The following is a 20,954-nucleotide window of genomic DNA, read 5'->3' on the forward strand; positions in this document are numbered from 1 at the left end:
GAACTGGGTCTTCCAATCTTTAAAAATCTTGTCCTCACTGTTTGTCTCCAGCTCTTACTAAGAAATATGACTCTGCAGGCCAGCAACGTTTAAAATAGTGTTGATTTATTTTTGCAGGTAGTTGGTGCCTACATTACTTCACTTTCCTGTTATGTGAGCTCTCAACTGAACATAAAATGTCACGAGATATCCCAAGATTGTTGACACATTTCTTGGTCTCAAAGTTTCACACAGCCATAATAAACATAGCTGTTCTATGGTTGCAAAAGGCAATGGTAGACATTGAACTTTCTCCTACAGTATAAGAAACCATTTTCTTGTGGCGTCAAGTATGTTGAAGCTACCAGGATTTATGGTTTTGGATGAGGAAACTTATTTTGAGACATATCTATGCTTGTCTCCCACCCCTCTTTACAGGGTCATAGGTTTATACTAGCGTGCCAATCATGAATAAAAATAGACTAAAATAGATGGTCAGAGACTGTTTTTGCTTGTCCACACAATCCTATGATGCTGTACTGATCAACAGCATCAGACACCAGCAGGACTATCTATGCCTATCAGCATGTTTTAAATTGTCCTCTTAAGTGATCAAGTGTTTATAGACTCCAATAAGGTTAGCATACAAATAGGTTACTAGTCACAGTTCATTCAAGGGTATACTTATTTATTTGCAGCTGAAAAGCAGCAGACCTATCCTTCAGATTAAAAAAAACACAAAAAAAACTGATTTGACATGTTCCCGTTGACAGTCAACTTCACAGCATTTAAAGCTATGAATAGTGTTTGATATAGGGATTCAATATGTGCTTTGCTGTCATAAATCATATTACGTAAGTGCAATATCATCTCTAGCCTGACTGTCTTTTTTGCTGACGGTGTTCTGCAGTTTTCATTCAGTTTGATAAAGTAGAATTTGCGGCTGTTCAGAGACCCGACTTTGTCTAATGCATGTTGAATCTGTTTTTAATTGGATTAATGCTGATTAGGGTTCACACCGCATACCAATTCAAAAACCTGAACTGGTTGTGAATGAGAACTTTACTCTTAATGAGTGCCCCCTGCGGGATTCCAAAGCGATGCTTTACGGCAGGGTTTCCTAAACTCGGTCCTGGGGATCGTTTTGGTTTTGCCCTTGCACTACACAGCTGATTCAAATAATCAACTAATCATCAAGCTTTGAAATTTGAATCAGCTGTGTAGTGCAAAAAACAAAACCTGCAACCAGGTTTACGGTGCTTTGATAATGTATGTTCTACAAACCCCAAATAATATTTTGTGCTTCTGTAGTGCAACGTGAAACTGTACGTCCCACGCTTCCCTAAAACCAGAACACCAGAGCTGAGGTACAGCCATCCCATGAGGTGTCCATGCTGGCTTAGTGCACATTAGCCTTGGTGCTATGTGTGGAGTGTTAACAGTCTGAGGTGTCAGAGAGTCATTACCCTAACCATGTTTTACACACAGAACAACATAAATCTGTATTCTCCCAGTCTTTAATTTACCATCCACTGGAATGGCTGTAATTGATTTGAATGATTCTCCTGTGTTGGAGAGGGACTGTCTTATTCACTAGAGCACCTGCATTCTCATGGAAAATATAATTGTGAATTCCCTTTGTACTGGATGTGTGCTGTCACTGTATAAGAAACAGTTACAATACAGAATGACTCACCCACTATCCATGACATGCTGTTGATTACAGAACACATTAATAGTCTACTACAGGGTTTCTCAAACTCGGTCCTCGGAACCCCAAGGGGTGCACATTTAGTTTTTTTGCCCTAACACTACACAGCTGATTCAAATAATCAACTAATCATCCAGCTTCAATAATTTGAATCAGCTGTGTAGTGTTAGGGCAAAAAACTAAACTTGAACCCCTTCGGGTCACAAGGACTGAGTTTGGAAAACGCTGGTCTTCTGTCAATGTTAGATTTAAAAGCTCATTTGACAGTCATTCACAGGGATGTTTGTGTACCCTTATTTTATAGTAATGCCTGTACTGTAAACTCCTTGTAAGCTATATTTAAAACATAGTTGCCTTTTTTCTCTTATGCATGTTTTATAGTCAAAAGCATACATTTTATGTCTGACGCTTCAACAGACAAGCCGTCTTCATCAGGGTATAATGACAAACACTGCGGGGTGACTCATTTATATAGTGTCAAAAGACACACACAGGTGTCTGTAATCATGGCCGGGTGTGGCCTGATGTCATTGGTTAATTCTCATATATTAAAATAGCATACAAAAAAACATAAATGGATAGCGCACGATCATAGATACAATTTCGCTACATAAGCCTACAAACATTTACAATAGCAAAATCACAATAATCACAAGAATAGCTTCAGCTCAAAGTCTATGTTGAGACCAAAGGGAGCAAGGGTCTTTTAAATTAAAGTTCCAGGCAGCCTCTCGTTTTAACAATAAATTGTCCAGGTCACCCCCTCTCCTAGGGAGGGTGACATGTTCGATGCCAATATAACGTACAGACGAAATCAAGTGGTTTTCTTCCAAAAAGTGGGCCGCAACTGGTTAAGTCGAGTTTTTGCACCTAATGGTGCTACGATGCTCCGAGTTACATATTATTAATGCACGCTTTGTTTTACCCACATCATTTTTACCACAAAGACAAGTTATAAGATAAATAACTGCCTTAGTGGAGCACGTGATAACACCTTTGATTGGGATCTGTTTCCCTGTTTGGGGGTGTTTTGAAGGATCTACATTTTTAAGTGCCATTGCATTGAGCACAGCCGTTACACTTGTAGTTTCCATCCAGTAGGGGCGCAAATAGACATTGTCCAGGGATATCTTGGGGTGGTAAATCAGAGTTTACCAATTGATCGCTGAGGTTTCTGCCCCGTGAGAATAATACGACCAAGGGAAGGTCCGAAAACACATTACCGATACTATCGTCGGATCTTAGAATGTGCCAATGTTTGTGAATGATTCCCTTAATTTGTTCAGAGCACTTTGAATAGCGGGTAGTTAGAATGCAAGAATGCTTCTTCAAATTTCTTTTTTTGGAGGAGGGGCATCTGAGCTCCTAGAGTGTGCGGCTCTCCTTTATTTATTGTTTAAGTGTTCCACTCCACTAGCCAGCACCTCGCCTAAATAGGTGTGCGTTCCTTTTGCCTCTAGATTACAGTTAAAAGCATGCCATGTGACTGCACTGTTCCAGTTATAAATGTACTCTGTAGCTGCAAAATAGATCTGCTTCTTTTAAATCTGTGTCCCCTATTTAAAATGGTGAGAGAGAGGTCTTGATATTGTAGCCTCGCAAGCCGCCTGATCTCGCAAGCTTACGTGAATGTTGGCTCTGTGCAGCGGCTTGCGAGACTATTGACATAGAGTAATGCACCTCTTTTTATAAGCATGTTGATAATTGCCCCCATGGAAACTCAATGCTGGTCAAAGAGAACACTAGCTGTGTATAGTAAATTATCTACTGGTGATATAGGCTAGTCAAACCATAATATTGTGTAGAGCAGTATTTCACAAACTATGGTTAGCGACCCCATGTGGGGTCACCTGATAAAAAAATGGGATCACAAGAGAAACCCCTCTCCCCAAAAGAAATGTTGCGCTTGGTTCAAAGAACCGGGTTATGTCAGTAACCTCCAATATAAGCTATTGTGGTTGTAATAAACAGAATGGTTTCGCTTTCCTGCCTACAGTGGCTCTATCATCTGAACGGTTTAAGATACAAAATAAAGATAAATGAAAAATAAGATTCTCAGGAAAACGTATGCGTCTTCTGTTTCTACAATGCCACGCAGGACACTTTAGAAGAGAGTGGACAAGACCAGGCTCTAAATCGGACTGGGGGGAAAATAACATTATCAATGATGAGGTTTATTTTCTACACAGAATATCATACAAAATGATTGCCTGATGATCTTCTGAACTTCCCAATACCTTTCTGATGCATTTTAGTCACAAAACCTGTCAAAAGTACTGTCAGACTGATTTGTAACAGACTGTCATAGTACCAATTTAATTATTATTTTTCACATGGTGGGATGCAATTGTTGCTTGGGGATCAAAATTAAGTTGCAGGCCCAAAAACGTTTTGGAACCCCTGGTGTACAACATAGGCTGTGGGGTATAAATGCCAAAATTAATGACTGCTGTTCCCTTAGCTGCTGGCAGCGCAGGTGTGACTACCAGGGTAGGACTTCTTGAGGAAGCTGTGAACCCAGAGGAACAGGATTCACTCTGAAGACTCAGATTCCATTGACAGGGCCCATTGACACGACCCACTGGTGCCGGGATCCACTGACACCAGGAGCCACTGACACCAGATCCCACTGACACCAGATCCCACTGACACCAGGAGCCACTGACACCAGATCCCACTGACACCGGGAGCCACTGACACCAGATCCCACTGGCGCCGGGATCCACTGACACCAGGAGCCACTGACACCAGATCCCAGTGACACCAGATCCCACTGATCATACCCATGGCCATGTCCCAGCAGGCAGCTGTCTCCAAGCAGCAGGACAACGCCTTCTCCAGCGGGGTATGCAGACACACACATTACACTATGGAAATGATCAAACATTTATCAATGTATTCTTCAATTACCAGTTTTAGCTCATATAGACTTATCGACAAACCTCTTCTAACCTTAGAGGCTTCTGACAATGTCGGTGATAAGATGAGCTAAATGCATATTTTATTAATCGTGTGTGTGTGTGTGTTTCATCATCATGCCTGTTAACCCTGCCATGTCATGTGTGACTGTACGACCATTCCATTTTTAATGAGGTTGCATAATACGGGATATTTACAGTAGATAATTATGACCATGTTTTACATTAGTCACTATCAAGCAAAGAGTCAGAGTGGCGTGATTGTTGTGATAGCCACTGATGGCTTTGTGGTGCTATATTAATGGAAAGTGATGACAGCTGACTAGTAGGAGAGTTCAGTGGCCCTGCAGGCCCAAGGAAGCACAACTCCTCTCATGGGGCTCAGAGTGGAAATGGGAGCAGACAGGCAACACAATGGGGTATCTGTGCCCCCTGCAGGATCCCATTAGTCATATTCTAGACCTCAAAGCTGTCAACTGGACTCTGCAGGGTGGGCAAAACAACTATCTGCCTGGACAACATGCTGTGTTGCACCACCCAAAAAGCAACCAACTAGAAAGATTGCTCTGCCATTGTGTAAACAAAATGCCACATGCTGTCAGGAGGCATACATTGAAGTGTGTATGTGTGTGTGTGTGTGTGTGTGTGTGTGTGTGTGTGTGTGTGTGTGTGTGTGTGTGTGTGTGTGTGTGTGTGTGTGTGTGTGTGTGTAAACACACTGCAATCTAAGTAATGGCTGCTCCAGTATTTTCTATTAACTTGCAGAAGTCTGTAATGAAACCCAAGCTCAATAGCCTATTAGGCATCTGTCTGATCCCAGGCCATGTAGAAGTGCAGGCAGCTAATGATGTTCCACTGCTTCATTAGGTCATGGAGGAGTCTGAGGTCTGCTCTGTGCCTGGGGGGCTCGCCAGCGTCAGGGCACAATTTGAGAACCAGGAAACTGCAACATCGCACAATGTCTCCCAGTTCCACTTCCACCGCAGAGCTGTGCAGGTACTGTAATTAATGCAGGCTAATGCGATGCATGGGGGAACGTGCAGATATAGTATGACCTACGCTGGTCTAATTCCAGCCTACCATCCAGCCATCCATCCATCCACACCACTGTGTTCCTGCCCTCATAACTTCCCCTGCTGAGTGGAAGTCACTCACTCAGTGAGCAAGCACAAATCTTGGTGAATATTGAATGATTGAAGAGGCTGGGGAGATGCCCTCTACTATATTATCTTTTGCCTAGTCGTGCTCCAAAGGCTCAAGTTACAGATGTTAGATTTCATGCAGATCCCTGTAGACTGTCTGTCAAAACACTTGGATTTCCCACTCTAATTGCTGCTGCTTTGAATGGGACTGTTTCTATAGCTGGGAATCCTAAGCTGAAGTGGCACAAAGGGGCATAAAACAAATGAAGTTGTTTTTTTGTCCCTTTATGCATGGTGACAGCTGCTGTGTGTGATTTAAGGTGAAACATCCATGGAATTGTCCTCCTCGTCTGTCATCCTCCCTTTGTCTGTGATTAGTATAATTTGACTGCAGTAGGCCACATATTGTTTTCAGTGATGCACAGTCTATCTGCTGCTCTTTGAGCATTCGTTAAACTCAGCCACTTTTAGTGCTGGGCTGTCAATAAGTGGGAGCCATTCCCTGCTGTGTGTGTGTGTGTGTGTGTGTGTGTGTGTGTGTGTGTGTGTGTGTGTGTGTGTGTGTGTGTGTGTGTGTGTGTGTGTGTGTGTGTGTGTGTGTGTGTGTGTGTGTGTGTGTGTGTGTGTGTGTGTGTGTGTGTGTGTGTGTGTGCCTGTGTGTGACACCCAATGTCTTCCATCTCACAGGAAGTTCAATTGAACTCTGAGGTGACAATGAGGAGCACTTCCAGAGATGTCATCCCAGCCTCTCAGCAGGCTATTTTCCACCAGGATGAACAGGTACATTTTGACCTTCTGGATTTCTCAGTTTCATCACATGACAGTGAAGCTGTGCTGACTACCCAGATATGTTTGTCTTGGCTATATGTGTTAACAATGGTAAATCTGTGTTTTAAATCAGTTGTTTATTAGAGAACAACTCTACAGACCACAGCCAGCACACTGACAACAAGGAAGACCTAGTAGAGAGTGCAGTAACTCTAAAAGGCTTGATTCGTTCTTCAGTTAATCGCCATTACATAACACAGATTCACTTTCCATGTCCCCATACGTTTCAAAATAGATAAGGATTTTTCTAATAGACATTCCTTTCTGATTCAGGTCACACATGAGGAAAACAGCTTTACCTCGGTTTATGACAACAACCATAATGATGAAAGAGGTAGGATGTTACTACACTATATGCTCATTATATCTTACACTATGCGCCATCATTAAGATCAAAAGCACTGTTCAAATGATTCTAAGTTCAATCATGTGAAGTAGATGGACTAATCTGTAGGATTATGTTGTTCTGCCCTTTTTGAATCTTTAGAGGAGGAAGGTCCTAGACTTACAACCAAGGAATTAAGAGATCACTTTGAGAGAACCATTGAAGAAGCTGCCCCAAGCAAGCCAATGAAGGTAATTCGATATGGTTAATTAACATGCTTGGTCTTAAACACATTTTATTTCAACGGACAAAAATTGTATAATTTTGTGTTAGGTTACTGTACACAAACCCTGCTGCTTTTTATCCCCATTGCTGAAAAAAAGTTATTAACTTGATTTGAATGGTAATTAGTAGCAGTGTAGCTAATGTGTAATTACAGCTTGTTAATTAAATAACACTAATAAGTTTTTTCCCTTGTTTTCAAAATTAGAAAAATGATTTTATCAAACAATGTTTGGGCACCAATCCCTCAGTTAATAACGATGAGATTGAATATTGACAATTCATGATAAACAAAGAGTTGGCATGCTAAACAAGCTATACATGTCATGTTTGCATTTAAATGTTGTTTCTTTAAACATGTTGGGGACCTCTAATGACCCCAATAATTATTTTCTTCCCAAAAAGATTGGCCGAGCTGACATCAATAGATCGCATTGGGCTTCAAATATATCAGAAAAACCAGTCTCAACAAGAGAGATACAAAATGTATCAAGTGCGATACAGAATTTCTCATCAAGTGCGATACAGAATTTCTCATCAAGTGCGATACAGAATTTCTCATCGAGTGAGATACATGATGTCTCAGCAAGTGATATATGGGAAAATGCTGCTACTGAAGTGATAGAGGACACATCTGCTATTGCAGTTGACTACGAGGACACTGAATATTTCCCTCCACCACCTCCAGAAGACTTAGAGTACCTCCCACCTCCACCCCCAGACCTACTGCAGGTCCCATCAGAAAGTCCAGATATGCCAGTAGAGTGCTACTACTCACCTGAACCCCCGGAATCAGCTTACCCTTCTAAACGTCCACTCAGTAGACAGGAATACTTCAGGCAGAGAAACCAATATGAGTTGAAACGCCTTTACAAGCATATACATCCTGAGGTGCGTAAAAACTTAGAGATGTATAGTGATGTGGCTGAGTATGAAAACACCCGACAAGAGAGTCAGGAGGAGTTCACGGGGGAGACGAGGTATATATACGAGGATAACGGTAGCAGCCCCAACGACTGCATTAGCCCAGAAGAAGAATACCTGGAATGGGATGAGATCCTCAGAGGGGAGGTGCAGTCAATGCGCTGGATGTTTGAGAATAAACCTCTGGATGCCATCAAAGACGACGCCTCAAATGAGGATGACGACCAAAACATGGAACAGGAGATGATTGTTGGGAGTGATGTAAGAAGCAAAGCATGGATGTTTGAGACCAAGCCCATGGATGCATTGGGATCAGACAACAAAGCTTTAACTAAATATAGACACAAGTTCAATACGTTGGACAAAGGAGATGTCCGTGCTGCAGCCTGGTTGTTTGAAAACCAACCCATGGAGACCCTGAACAAAATGCATGGCGATGAAGAGCTAACCAAAGAGATAGTGTTTACCCAGGAAGATGGCAGCTCTACCATACACATGCTTGAATCTCAGTACATGGAAACGTTAGGTCACACTGAGACCATTGATGACAGTCACCTCCTGAGTCTGAGATCAGTGCTCGAGGAAATAAAGGGAGAAGTGAAGACGATCACAAGCACATTTGAGACTCAGTTCATGTGCGTCCTCATGGGACAGTCAGGCCAGATGTTGGAGATAACATCTATACGCAAAGTGGAGACTGAGAAGGGTGACACTAAAACATCTACCTGGCTTTTTGATACCCAAGCCCTGGACATGGCTAATAAACCTGCTGCCCCAGTGAAACTTGTGTGTAGCCTGTCCATGGAAGACAACTATAAAGGAGATGTTCACCGGAGTAGATGGTTGTTTGAAACAAAGACCTTAGACTCCGTTAATGAAGATGAATGGGAGAGCTCAACGCTGCAAAAGGAAGAGATAATTGGAGCCGATGTGCGAAAACACTGCTTAGCGTTTGAAACTCAGCCAATGGATCCTCTGAAAGATGACGCAAATGCTAGACCCCCGACTATCGGTGGTAATGTTAGGTCTGCAAGACACTTCTTTGAAACTAGTCCTGAGGCAGCTTTGACGGACCTCAATGAGGTAAGGAGCCTCAAAATGTTGGTGGCAGCTGAAAAACACAAGGGTGATAATAGACACCAAAAATGGATGTTTGAGAATGAACGACTAGAGGACATAAGAGATGAGAAGAAGGGGATTGTTCGTACTGTGAACCTCGAAAATCTCACTGAAGATCAAGCTACAAGCTACAACGCAGATGTCCGTAAGAATTGCATGGTATTTGAGACTCAGCCAATGGATACTTTGAAAGATGATTCGAATGCTAGAGCCCTGTCCAAGGCGGAAATTGTCAGAGGTAATGTCAGATCAGCGAGACATTACTTTGAAACCACTCCAGCGGACAATATAAAAGACCTTGCTGAGGTTGGGAAGCTACAACAAATGGTGAGACTCGATGAAGAGAAGGGGGATGTGAGACACCAGAAATGGGTTTTCGAAAGTCAACCCCTGGAGCACATTCAAGAGGAAAAGAAGGAAGTTATTCAAACCATTAACCTGGAGGAAATAAATCAAGTGGATGTCTCAAACTACAAGCAAATATTTGAAACCACAGACTTAACCAGATGGGATGAATCTCAAAAGATAATCGTGGAGGGTGTAACATGTGGCTCTGTGAAATCTAACAAACATCTGTTTGAGTCTACACCAATGTACGCCATGCAAGATAGCTCTGGCCATTACCATGAGGTAAAAACAGTGCGTCGGGAAGAGGTTGTCAAGGGAGACGTAACAAGCTGCAAATGGATGTTTGAAACATGCCCCATTGACCAGTTTGATGAACGTATCACTAATTATCAAGTTATTAAGGGAATATCCAAAGAAGAAGTTGAGTCTGGTGACGTTAAAACGGCCAAGTGGCTGTTTGAAACACAGCCTCTTGATGCAATTAAATACTTCAGCAATATTGAAGACGAGGAAAGTAAAACTAAGGAAAGTGTTGAGATTGTAAAAGGGGATGTTAAAACCGGTAAGTGGTTATTCGAGACGAAACTAATGAATGTCCCATATGAGAAGGAGGAGTTGACGAGTGAAACTGAGAGTGAGGGGCTACGCAAAGGAGATGTAAAAATATGCACATGGTTGTTTGAGACACAGCCACTTGACACTATCCGAGATGAAACAGAAACTGTTCTACAAACATGCACTGTGAATCAAGAAGATGTCCAGGGCAAAGATGTACGAATGGCTCGTTTTTTATTTGAGACGGAGAATCTTGAGAACATCACAGGGGAGGACGAGAGCTCTAAGAGGGTTACAGAGATTGACATTCAGTCAGGAGATGTCAATAGAATGAAGTATATCTTTGAGAATCAGTCCTCTGATATCATGACCTCAACATCTGAGGAGTCCATGCAAAGGCTCAAAACTACACAATCAACTTCACAATCAGAGGACATCCAGAAAGGAAATGTGGTGAACTGCAAATGGCTCTTTGAGAACCAATCCATAGATGCCATACGTGATATCCAAGAAGAGACTCTGGACACCCGCACTGTGACTGATGTACAAGGAGGTAATGTGGACAAAGGTCGTTTTATTTTTGAGACGTACTCCTTAGACAAAATCCAGGAGGTTTCCTCAGAGATAGATATTACAAAGTTGCAGAAAATAACTTGTGAGGAGGAAGAGAAAGGGGATGTGAGGAACTACACCATGATGTTTGAAACTCAGCCTCTTTATGCCATTCAAGACAAAGAGGGCCATTATCATGAGGTCACCACTGTCACAAGCGAGGAGATATTGAAGGGTGATGTGATCGGGTCCCGGTGGTTGTTTGAAACCAAGCCTCTTGATTCTATCAGTGATACAGATGAGGTCTATATCATCAAATCTGTCACACAGGAGGATGTTCAGAAAGGAGATGTTACTTCAGCCAAGTGGAGATTTGAAACACAGCCACTTGATACGATTGCAGAGGATATAAAAATGTCAGTTAAAACTGTTGAAGATATTCAAGGAGGAGATGTTAGAATGAATAAACAGCGTTTTGAGTCTGAAGTGCTGTCACAGAAGTCTGTGCGAACAGTTAATGTGAGTGAAATCCAGAAAGGCGATGTTAGGACAGCAAAATGGATGTTCGAAACTCAAACAATGGATAAAATACGTAGCCAGAGCGAAGAGAATTTAATAGAAACGGTCATGAAAGAGGAGGTGTTAAGGGGAGATGTTAGACAATCAGTGTGGCTCTTTGAACAGAATCCCCTTGACCATATAAAGGAGATAGATGAGGAAGATACAGTAGTTATTCAAGAGGAAATCCCCAAAGCCGATGTAACGACAACAACATGGCTGTTTGAAACAACTCCGTTCCATGACTTTAATGAGAACAGTGTTGAGAAGTCGGAAATCCTGGGTAAAAGTATCAAAGGAACCCTTGAAGAACTTTATAGCCAGAAAATCGTTAATTCAAAAGGAGTACTCATTGAAGCAGATGAAATTGGGGACGTTAGAATGGCAAAATACCAGCTAATGAATAAGGATTCTCCAGAGATCCAAAGAGAGGAAATCATCAGCGGGGATCTGAGCAACATTATGATGAATCTTTTGAACCGTCGGGAAAGAATTGAGAGGGGGGTAGTGGTAGAGTCAGGAGAGAAGGGTAATATCAGTACAACAGTGCATCAACTGTTCAACCAAGAGAGGGGCATCAGTGTGGAAAAGGAGGAAATATTAAGAGGTGACATCCAGGAAGCTGTAAACAATCTTCTCAAGGAGGGAGGATCTGCTAAACGTGGTATACTCCTTCAAGAGGATGAGAAGGGAGATGTGCGAATGACTATATATTCTCTTCTAAATAAAGAAGAGGACATCAGTGTTGAAAAAGAGGATATAGTCAAAGGCAATATAAGAAATGCACTCCAAAGACTATCCAACCCAGAAAGCCAAGAGCAGATGAGGATAAAGGTGGATGAGAACGAAAAGGGAAACGTGAACTTTTACTCCACATGCATTGAATCTGGGGCGCTTGACTATCTCAAACAACTCCAGGTAGAGCCAGATGAGACTCTACCTGAAAAGGTAGAGAAAGAGGAAATTATTAGAGGAGATATAAAGGGGACAAAACTCATTCTTGACAGTAATCGAGCACAAATTGAACGTACAGTAGATGAAGAGGACATAGTGTGCGGAGATGTTCACAACTCAGTCAAGGTTTTCATGACTGAACCCACACACTCACTGGATGGCCTACAGAAAGAGGAAATTGTGAGGGGCGATCTGAAAGCCGCTATGAACTCGCTGTCTCAGTTTGTAAATCAGACAGTGGTTGTAGAGAAAGAGGAGGTGGTAAGAGGTAACATACACAAAGCCCGAAGGCACCTTGAGTTGGCTCAAACACGGCCCAAGGAGGTGGAAAAGCCAGAGATTGTCCGCGGCAACATCAAAGGGGCATTGAGGTCCCTAGAGAAATCTGCAACCTCCAAAGTTGAAGTTGTCATCGAAGATTTAGTACCTGGAGACATCAAAGGTACCTTAAAATCCCTGGAGCAGGCAAAGCAAACAGTCAGGGCTATCAAGAAGGAAGAGATTGTAAAGGGTAACATTCATACAGCCAAGCAATGTTTACAAGAGGCTTCTAATGACAGGAGGACATGTCAACAGGAAATGTATGTTCAGGGAAACGTGAGAGGCACTATTGAGCTCTTATTGGAACAACCAGCTTCCCCAAGAATGACACGGAGACCCAGCATTGAGGGTGATGTGAAAATGTCCATTAAATCACTCTACGAGACACATGAGGTGCAAGAGGCAAGGGAGGAACAAACTCAACCAGAGAAAGAGGAGGTGATAAAGGGTGATGTTAAAGGCACAATCAAATCCTTGCTGGAATCAGCCCAGCGTGCAGCTCCTAAAATCAGAGTGGGAGCTAGAAGGGTCAAAGTTCCTGCGAGCTCTCCATTGCACTCACAGCAAGGAAGCCCTCTATTACGTTCACAGCAAGGTAGCCATGAATGTTCTGTTGTAAACAAAACTGAGAGTGAGACACTTAAAAATAGGTCTCAAAGCATTGAAGGACAAAGAAACCTACGGGGAAAAAAGATGGCTAATTCAGTCAAAATGGAGAGCTCAACACCAGAGAATCAATCCCTCTCAACTCAAAACACAATCAATACATCTGAATCACAGACTACTCAACAATCAACGGAAGTAATACAACACACAGCCATCACTCAAAACCATGGTATTAAAACATTGGAGACTAAGTTCTGTAACCTCAATTCAAGTAGAAAGGGTTTGATCAGACTAGATAAAACCAAAGTGAAAACAAATGTTCTTACCCCAACACGGACATTGTCTGAGTCTGAACTTTCTCTCTCTCCCCCACCTCCATGTGATGATCAATCATCCCTAACCCCAGCCTCCTCTATCAATAGGCTGGACTTGGACCTTCCTCCTCCCCCAACTCCTCCTCCCCCACCACCTGTTGAGACCGATAATTTCCCTCCCCCACCAACACAGGATTTCCTTCCACCCCCACCCTCACAGTATGAACTGGACTCTATGTCATCCCAGACACCTCATCAATCACTAGCTAAAGCCACAAAAGTTACTGTCAAAAAGGTGAAAGGTCCTGTATTGCACCAAGTGTCAAAACTTGAGCCAACCAGTCAGATTCAGAAAATTCAACACGCAACCTCAGAGAAATATTCAACCATAGCCAACAAATCTGTGATGGAAATCAACAAAACTCAAATTGAATCAACATCATTTTCATCAACAAAAGTTTCTTCTGAAATCCCAAAACCACCAGAATCACCACGACCATTAAAGAAAGTTTATGTTGCCCCTATAAGATTTACACATCCACCCTCTCCCCCTCCCTTCCTGAAATCCACTCAATTCAAAACTCCATTAATAAAGGCAGAGAAAAAGTACAGAAAACAGAAAGTGGGTAATACATCGCCTGCTACACTACATCGCCTGAGTCCCATTTTCATGCATGAGCCAGTAACTGCTGCCCTTGAAATGCTCTCCTCTGAGGAGACCAGAATGGAGCAATCAAACAAGAGCATGATGTTTGGTTTCACTCAAGAGAATGCTGAAAAGACTGTGACCAATGTCAAGTCAGACACACTGTCATCTGATTTTTCCAAGCACGCCCAAATCTCAGAAACTCCCTCAAGCATGAATTTGATCTCTGCTAGGAATGGGCAAAATCTCCCTGAATCTGCTGTTATTTCTGCAACTAAACACCATATTGTCTCTAATGAAACATCCAAAGTCTCCTCCATTCAGCACCAGACATCTATTTCCTCCACAAAGCAACAGACAGTTACTGCAGCTAAACAACAGGTATCGTCAGCATACACAGAGCAGTCACACTTTGCTGTAAGTAGCTCTCAAATCCAGATCTCGACCAGTGATGCTAAAAAGGTTGAAAATGTGAATGAAGATGTCAGAAAAGATGTCAAAAACCTCAAAACCACCTCTCAAGTCCAGATCTCGACCAGTGACGATAAAAAGGTTGAAAGTGTGAATGAAGATGTCAGGAAAGATGTCAAAAACCTCAAAACCACCTCTCAAGTCCAGATCTCGACCAGTGACGATAAAAAAGTTGAAAATGTGAAGAAAGATGTCAAAAACCTCAAAACCACCTCTCAAGTCCAGATCTCGACCAGTGACGATAAAAAGGTTGAAAATGTGAAGAAAGATGTCAAAAACCTCAAAACCACCTCTCAAGTCCAGATCTCGACCAGTGACGATAAAAAGGTTGAAAATGTGAAGAAAGATGTCAAAAACCTCAAAACCACCTCTCAAGTCCAGACCTCGACATGTGACGATAAAAAGGTTGAAATTTTGAAAAAAGATGTCAAAAACCTCAAAACCACCTCTCAAGTCCAGATCTCGACCAGTGACGATAAAAAGGTTGAAAATGTCAGGAAAGATGTCAAAAACCTCAAAACCACCTCTCAAGTCCAGACCTCGACCAGTGACGATAAAAAGGTTGAAAATGTGAAGAAAGATGTCAAAAACCTCAAAACCACCTCTCAAGTCCAGATCTCGACCAGTGACGATAAAAAGGTTGAAAATGTGAAGAAAGATGTCAAAAACCTCAAAACCACCTCTCAAGTCCAGATCTCGACCAGTGACGATAAAAAGGTTGAAAATGTGAATGAAGATGTCAGAAAAGATGTCAAAAACCTCAAAACCACCTCTCAAGTCCAGACCTCAACAAGTGACGATAAAAAGGTTGAAATTTTGAAAAAAGATGTCAAAAACCTCAAAACCACCTCTCAAGTCCAGACCTCGACAAGTGACGATAAAAAGGTTGAAATTTTGAAAAAAGATGTCAAAAACCTCAAAACCACCTCTCAAGTCCAGATCTCGACCAGTGACGATAAAAAGGTTGAAAATGTGAATGAAGATGTCAGGAAAGATGTCAAAAACCTCAAAACCACCTCTCAAGTCCAGATCTCGACCAGTGACGATAAAAAGGTTGAAAATGTGAATGAAGATGTCAGAAAAGATGTCAAAAACCTCAAAACCTCCTCTCAAGTCCAGGTCTCGACCAGTGACAATAAAAAGGTTGAAAATGTGAAGAAAGATGTCAGAAAAGGTGTCAAAAACCTCAAAACCACCTCTCAAGTCCAGGTCTCGACCAGTGACAATAAAAAGGTTGAAGATACAAAAACAGATGCCAAGAAAGATGTCAGAAATCTAAAAACTAAAGATTCCCATAAATCTGAGGACAAGAAGAACAAGGATAATTCTGCATCCCAAGGACCCGAAAAGTTTTCTGACCATCCTACCAAAACAGAAAAGGTAACCCAAGAAACAATTGTCAAAGCAGTCAGATCACCCTTGGAAGACAAAAACAAATATGATATTTATGTATCACAAGCACCTGAGAAGGTTCCTAGTCAGTCAATTAAAGTAGAAAAGGTAACCTCAGAAACTAATGTCAAAACAGGCAAAAAGAAGGCCAAAGGGCAAGAAAAGAAAGTAGAAGTAAAAGACATGAAACAGCCAGATGAAGCTAAGAAGGAAATAATTTCACAGGTGAAGGATGTCACTAAGGTAAAGGTTTCTAGTGAGCAAACGCATCATGAGACTGAGGACAAAGTCAAGGTCAAGGAGGACAGTCAGAAAGCTCTTGCTGTTAATGACAACCAACCAGCAACTCCAACTCCTGCAAGAAAGAAGAAGAAGAAGAAGAAGAGGTCAAAAGCCAAAGATGCGGCTGCCTCTGCAGAATCAACTAAATCTGTTTCTGAAAGTTCCACTCAAAGTCAGGAGATCACTGTAGTGCAGACGCACAAAGCCCATCAAGAGGAGCACATTCAGGTACATAAGGAAGTGATTATCACTGAAAGCAAAGTTCATCAACGTATCCAGGAGCAAGGAACAGTGAAAGTCGAAAAACAGGTCAAGGTCAAGAAAGAGGTGACCTCAAACCAGCAGATTCAAGACAAACCAAAGGAGGAATACAGAAATGTTCCAGTGAAAGTGGAAAGTGGAAAAATGACAAGCCAGTCATCACAAAAGGATCCTGCGAAGCCCTCAACAGGGAGCACTGAGGATTGTTTAGAGGGAACCCAGACTACTCTGGAGAAGCATGAGAGTAAACCTACTTCTGAAAAGCTCATTGTTGGTGGGGCAACTCAAAAAATACACAAGATAAGTATTGGCTCTTCAAAAGTGGAAAGTAAAAAGACATCACATGAAAGCAAAAAGCAAGAGTGGAGTGTAAAATATATTGATCGTAGCGCACCCTCACCCTTACTACGGACGCGCTCACCCTCACCCACCTTTATTACTATTGAATCTACCCAGAGAACGGCCTCACCTCGGAGAATAACCCCATCACCTATCCCAATGCTCAGACCAGCCACTCCCCCAACGCCCCCCCCTCGCAAATTGGAACCTCCTACATCACACATCAATAGGGCCACACCCTCTCCCACCTTTTCTAGAGCAGAGAACTTGGCGTGGATGAAAGATACTACAGCCCAGCTTTCTTGTGGAGTGACGCCACCTCCGGTTCCACTTCCTATGCAGGTCGCGGAAAATAAATCGGACATTGTGGAATACCCCGCATCATTCTATCGGCAGATCAAAATTGAGGAACGAACTGAGGAAACTTCTGAAATGCTAGTGAAGACAATTGTCACTGCCAAAAAACATCCCCAAAAATTATATGAAGAGGCTCAAAAGGCTGCTGTGAAGGTCACAAGTGGAAGGTCATTCCCTCAAATGGATAAGGATGACATGGATGCTTCAGAAATGTCAGACTCATCAATGGTGACTACATCAGTGAGAGACAAGAGGGAGTTTTTTGAAGAAGCACAAAAAGCGGCAGAAAATAAGACTTATGTGCGAAAGGATCCCATTGACATACCAGAGCGCTTGGGCCCAGACATGGAGGAGCCCAAAACAACAAACCGAGACAGTAGGGATGAAACACAAAGCACATCTGAGAAGATCGCAGAGAACAGCACTGAGGTAGTGGGATCTACAGAGTCAACCGAAAAAGAATTGATGGAAGCTTCAGAAATGTCAGAGTCATCAATAGTGACTACATCAGTGAGAGACAAGAGAGAGTTTTTTGAAGAGGCACAAAAAGCTAAAATAAATAAGACCTATGTACGAAAAGACCCTAATAATGTCCTAGAGCACTTAGGTCCAACCATTATAGAGCCTGAAGCAGAAAACCGAGAGAGGAAGGAAGACGTACAAAACACAACTGAGAAAATCACAGAGAAAATCTCTGAAGAAGTGGGATTTATGTGGGATGACCAGTGGGTGTCATCTGCCATAGAGGCTTTGGAACCTTCTGAATTGTCAGACTCATCATCAGTGAGAGACAAGAGAGAGTTTTTTGAAGAGACTCATAAAGCTGAAATAAATAAGACCTATGTACGAAAAGACCCTATTAATGTCCTAGAGCACTTAGGTCCAACCATTATAGAGCCTGAAGCTGAAAACCGAGAGAGGAAGGAAGACGTACAAAACACAACTGAGAAAATCACAGAGAAAATCTCTGAAGAAGTGGGATTTATGTGGGATGACCAGTGGGTGTCATCTGCCATAGAGGCTTTGCAAAATTCTGAATTGTCAGACTCATCAGCAGTGACATCAGTGAGAGACAAGAGAGAGTTTTTTGAAGAGACTCATAAAGCTAAAGTAAATAAGACTTATGTGCGAAAGGATCCCATTGACATACCAGAGCGCTTGGGCCCAGACATGGAGGAGCCCAAGACAACAAACCGAGACAGTAGGGATGAAACACAAAGCACATCTGAGAAGATCGCAGAGAACAGCACTGAAGTAGTGGGATCTACAGCGTCAACCGAAAAAGAATTGATGGACGCTTCAGAAATGTCAGAGTCGTCAATAGTGACTACATCAGTGAGAGACAAGAGAGAGTTTTTTGAAGAGACTCATAAAGCTAAAGTAAATAAGACCTATGTGCGAAGGGATCCCATTGACATACCAGAGCGCTTGGGCCCAGACATGGAGATGCTCGAACCAGAAAACCAAGAGAAGGAGAACCTTCCAAAGGTGGACTTGTCTGGATTAGTCAACAAATTTGAAACACCAGAAGAGAAGGTTTATGTCAGAAAGCCTATCACAATGAGAGAAAGACGTGGGAGTGAGACAGAATACACAAAGTCTGACATAGAAGATACAGAAACTCAAGAGGAGGAAATGCTTACTTTGGACATCAAGGCTATTAAACATGTTTTTGAAATGAGTGAGCAAAGTCCATCTTTCAAAGACAAGAAAAATCAACCGGATGAGCTGGAGTCAAACCTGAGTGAAAACACAACAGAGAGTTCAAAGCAGGAGAACACCCAGGAGACACAGAGGGGCTCCGGGCAGATTTCGCCCCTGCCTTCCCAGAAAGAAGTGCAACAAATGTCAGCAGACCCAACAGACTCTGAAACCAAGTTAGTCACAGAGCATTTTGTGAACTTAGATGAATTAGGCAACAAGACAATTGGATCACTGAGCAGCACAATGGTTTCCCAGCACTCAAAGAGCGTAACAACCGACCATCCCCCCTTCTCATATGCTGACGTGGTAAAAAAAAAAGTTTCTCAGGTGACGCCATCTGAAACCCCAGATGAGGCTTCCACTGAAGAGTTGCTGAGGGATTTCCACGAAACATGGACGGAGAGTGAGAGTTTTTTCAAGAGTCTCGGCTACAGTGTCTCAGAGGAGAGAACATCACATGCTGTGTCACATCAAACGAAGACTATTGTTACTGGTAAAGAGTTGTGCTACCTGCATGACAGAACTTAAACCAACTGTTAATAATGGCATGTAGAAATGCACCCTCTGATATTCAATGAGACCAAACATATTTACATGTGCCTGCTTTAACATGGAGAGAGATTATTGTGAATGAAAAAATAACAAATGCGTCAATGAATAAAACATAGCAAAAGAACAAGACTTAAGCATGTTATGATGACATGTCGGAATAGCATCTCACACATATACAATATATTGTAACGATCCAATTTAAATACAACCCTTTTTATTGTTGACCTTCAAAACCAACACAAAGTACAAGATTGGGTCAACACTGTTTGTTCTGCCCTTGAATTGCGTTCCAATGCAAAACTAGACAGATAGTTAACAACTAAATCTTCAATAAAACTCCCAAGACGGGACTTTTCTTGAATGAACATATTGTTAGCTATCTGTTTAGTTTGGCATGGGAATGCAATTCATGGGCAGAATAGTGAGAAAAAAAAATCCAAGGCTGAAGCGTGACAAGAAATTAACTGCACTGAAAGAACTGCACTGAAAGACCTGCACCGTAGCGTTGTTTTTAGCTGCTTTTATGCTTGCAGAGCGAATCCTCTACTTCCTGTTTCCGTAGTCTTTCTAAGATACCGGCAAGCTCCACTAGGGGGCGATAAACACCATGGAACGCAATGAAAATCCATCTTAACCAATGTAATAAAATAATATGTTACCTTCTAACAGGATGGCAGCACACTGTTTATCAGTAAATAATGTATTTTTTGATTGTGCCTATAATGTGATTGTGCCTGTTTGATGATTTACTATACTACGCATGGTCATGTAATTACGCCTTGATAACATTTCTTAATAACTGAGTCGTTGTATGTTTTGATTAACAAAAGGCTATAATGGTGTTCACTTTTCTCTGGCAGACTCGAGTTCTCAAGTCGGAGCTTTGCACTGTGTGTCGGAGGAGGGTCTATCCGATGGAGTCTCTAATAGCGGACAGAAAAAAATTCCATAAATCTTGTTTCTGCTGCGAGTACTGCAGAAATAAATTAAGGTAAAGTACATATCAACCAAACCACGTGGAGTTCAAAGTACTGTGAGTGGATTTTTGCTGTGAACTGGTAAGCTGTGCTTGAATGGTTGTGGTCCCAACAGTTTGTTGCTGCACATAATACACCAATTCTATTGTGTTATGTTTGCAAATTAAGCAGTAAAAAGTTTGACATGTTTGTGGAATGTTGGAATTAATTGTAGCCCTGCTTCACACTTCACTGTTTTGAAAAATAATTACTTCTGTCTCCTCCAGCCTTGGCAACTATGTCTCTCTCCATGGACATCTGTACTGTTTACCGCACTACAAACAACTATTCAAGTCCAAAGGGAACTACGATAATCGATTTGGTCAGACACCTCACAATGAAAAGAATGTCAATGAAAATGGCAGACTCATCACCTCATCAGAGCAACTTGATTGGAGGTATTCACAGAGCAGCATAGGCTCAACAGAAAAGGACACCCTTGAAAAAGAATTTATGAAATCAATTGACGAGAATAAACTCAATTGTAATAAGATATCT

At 42.0% G+C, this 20,954-nt stretch overlaps 1 protein-coding gene across 1 annotated transcript; it reads left to right on the forward strand.

Annotated features, from left to right (window-relative positions):
* Nucleotides 1-4,157: 4,157 nt before the first annotated feature.
* xirp2b (xin actin binding repeat containing 2b) lies at nt 4,158-20,425 on the forward strand. The gene is made up of 11 exons (XM_064975408.1): nt 4,158-4,535; nt 5,476-5,604; nt 6,438-6,530; nt 6,852-6,912; nt 7,066-7,154; nt 7,591-7,678; nt 7,805-13,067; nt 13,155-13,731; nt 14,407-17,265; nt 17,317-19,381; nt 20,301-20,425. Exons 1-11 carry the CDS (start codon nt 4,476-4,478, stop codon nt 20,390-20,392), a joined length of 11,376 nt encoding a protein of 3,791 aa, XP_064831480.1. The 5' UTR covers nt 4,158-4,475; the 3' UTR covers nt 20,393-20,425.
* Nucleotides 20,426-20,954: the final 529 nt, after the last annotated feature.

Source organism: Oncorhynchus masou, chromosome 10 (assembly GCF_036934945.1).
Source record: "Oncorhynchus masou masou isolate Uvic2021 chromosome 10, UVic_Omas_1.1, whole genome shotgun sequence".
NCBI classification, from domain to species: domain Eukaryota; kingdom Metazoa; phylum Chordata; class Actinopteri; order Salmoniformes; family Salmonidae; genus Oncorhynchus; species Oncorhynchus masou.

What these genes read in the sequence shown, in the direction of transcription:
- xirp2b (XM_064975408.1), top strand. Translation starts at nt 4,476, where the DNA reads ATGGCCATGTCCCAGCAGGCAGCTGTCTCCAAGCAGCAGGACAACGCC. An exon ending in ACAACGCCTTCTCCAGCGGG is followed by an intron (nt 4,536 to 5,475) that starts GTATGCAGACAC and finishes CTGCTTCATTAG; the next exon opens with GTCATGGAGGAGTCTGAGGT. An exon ending in AGAGATACAAAATGTATCAA is followed by an intron (nt 7,679 to 7,804) that starts GTGCGATACAGA and finishes CTGCTACTGAAG; the next exon opens with TGATAGAGGACACATCTGCT.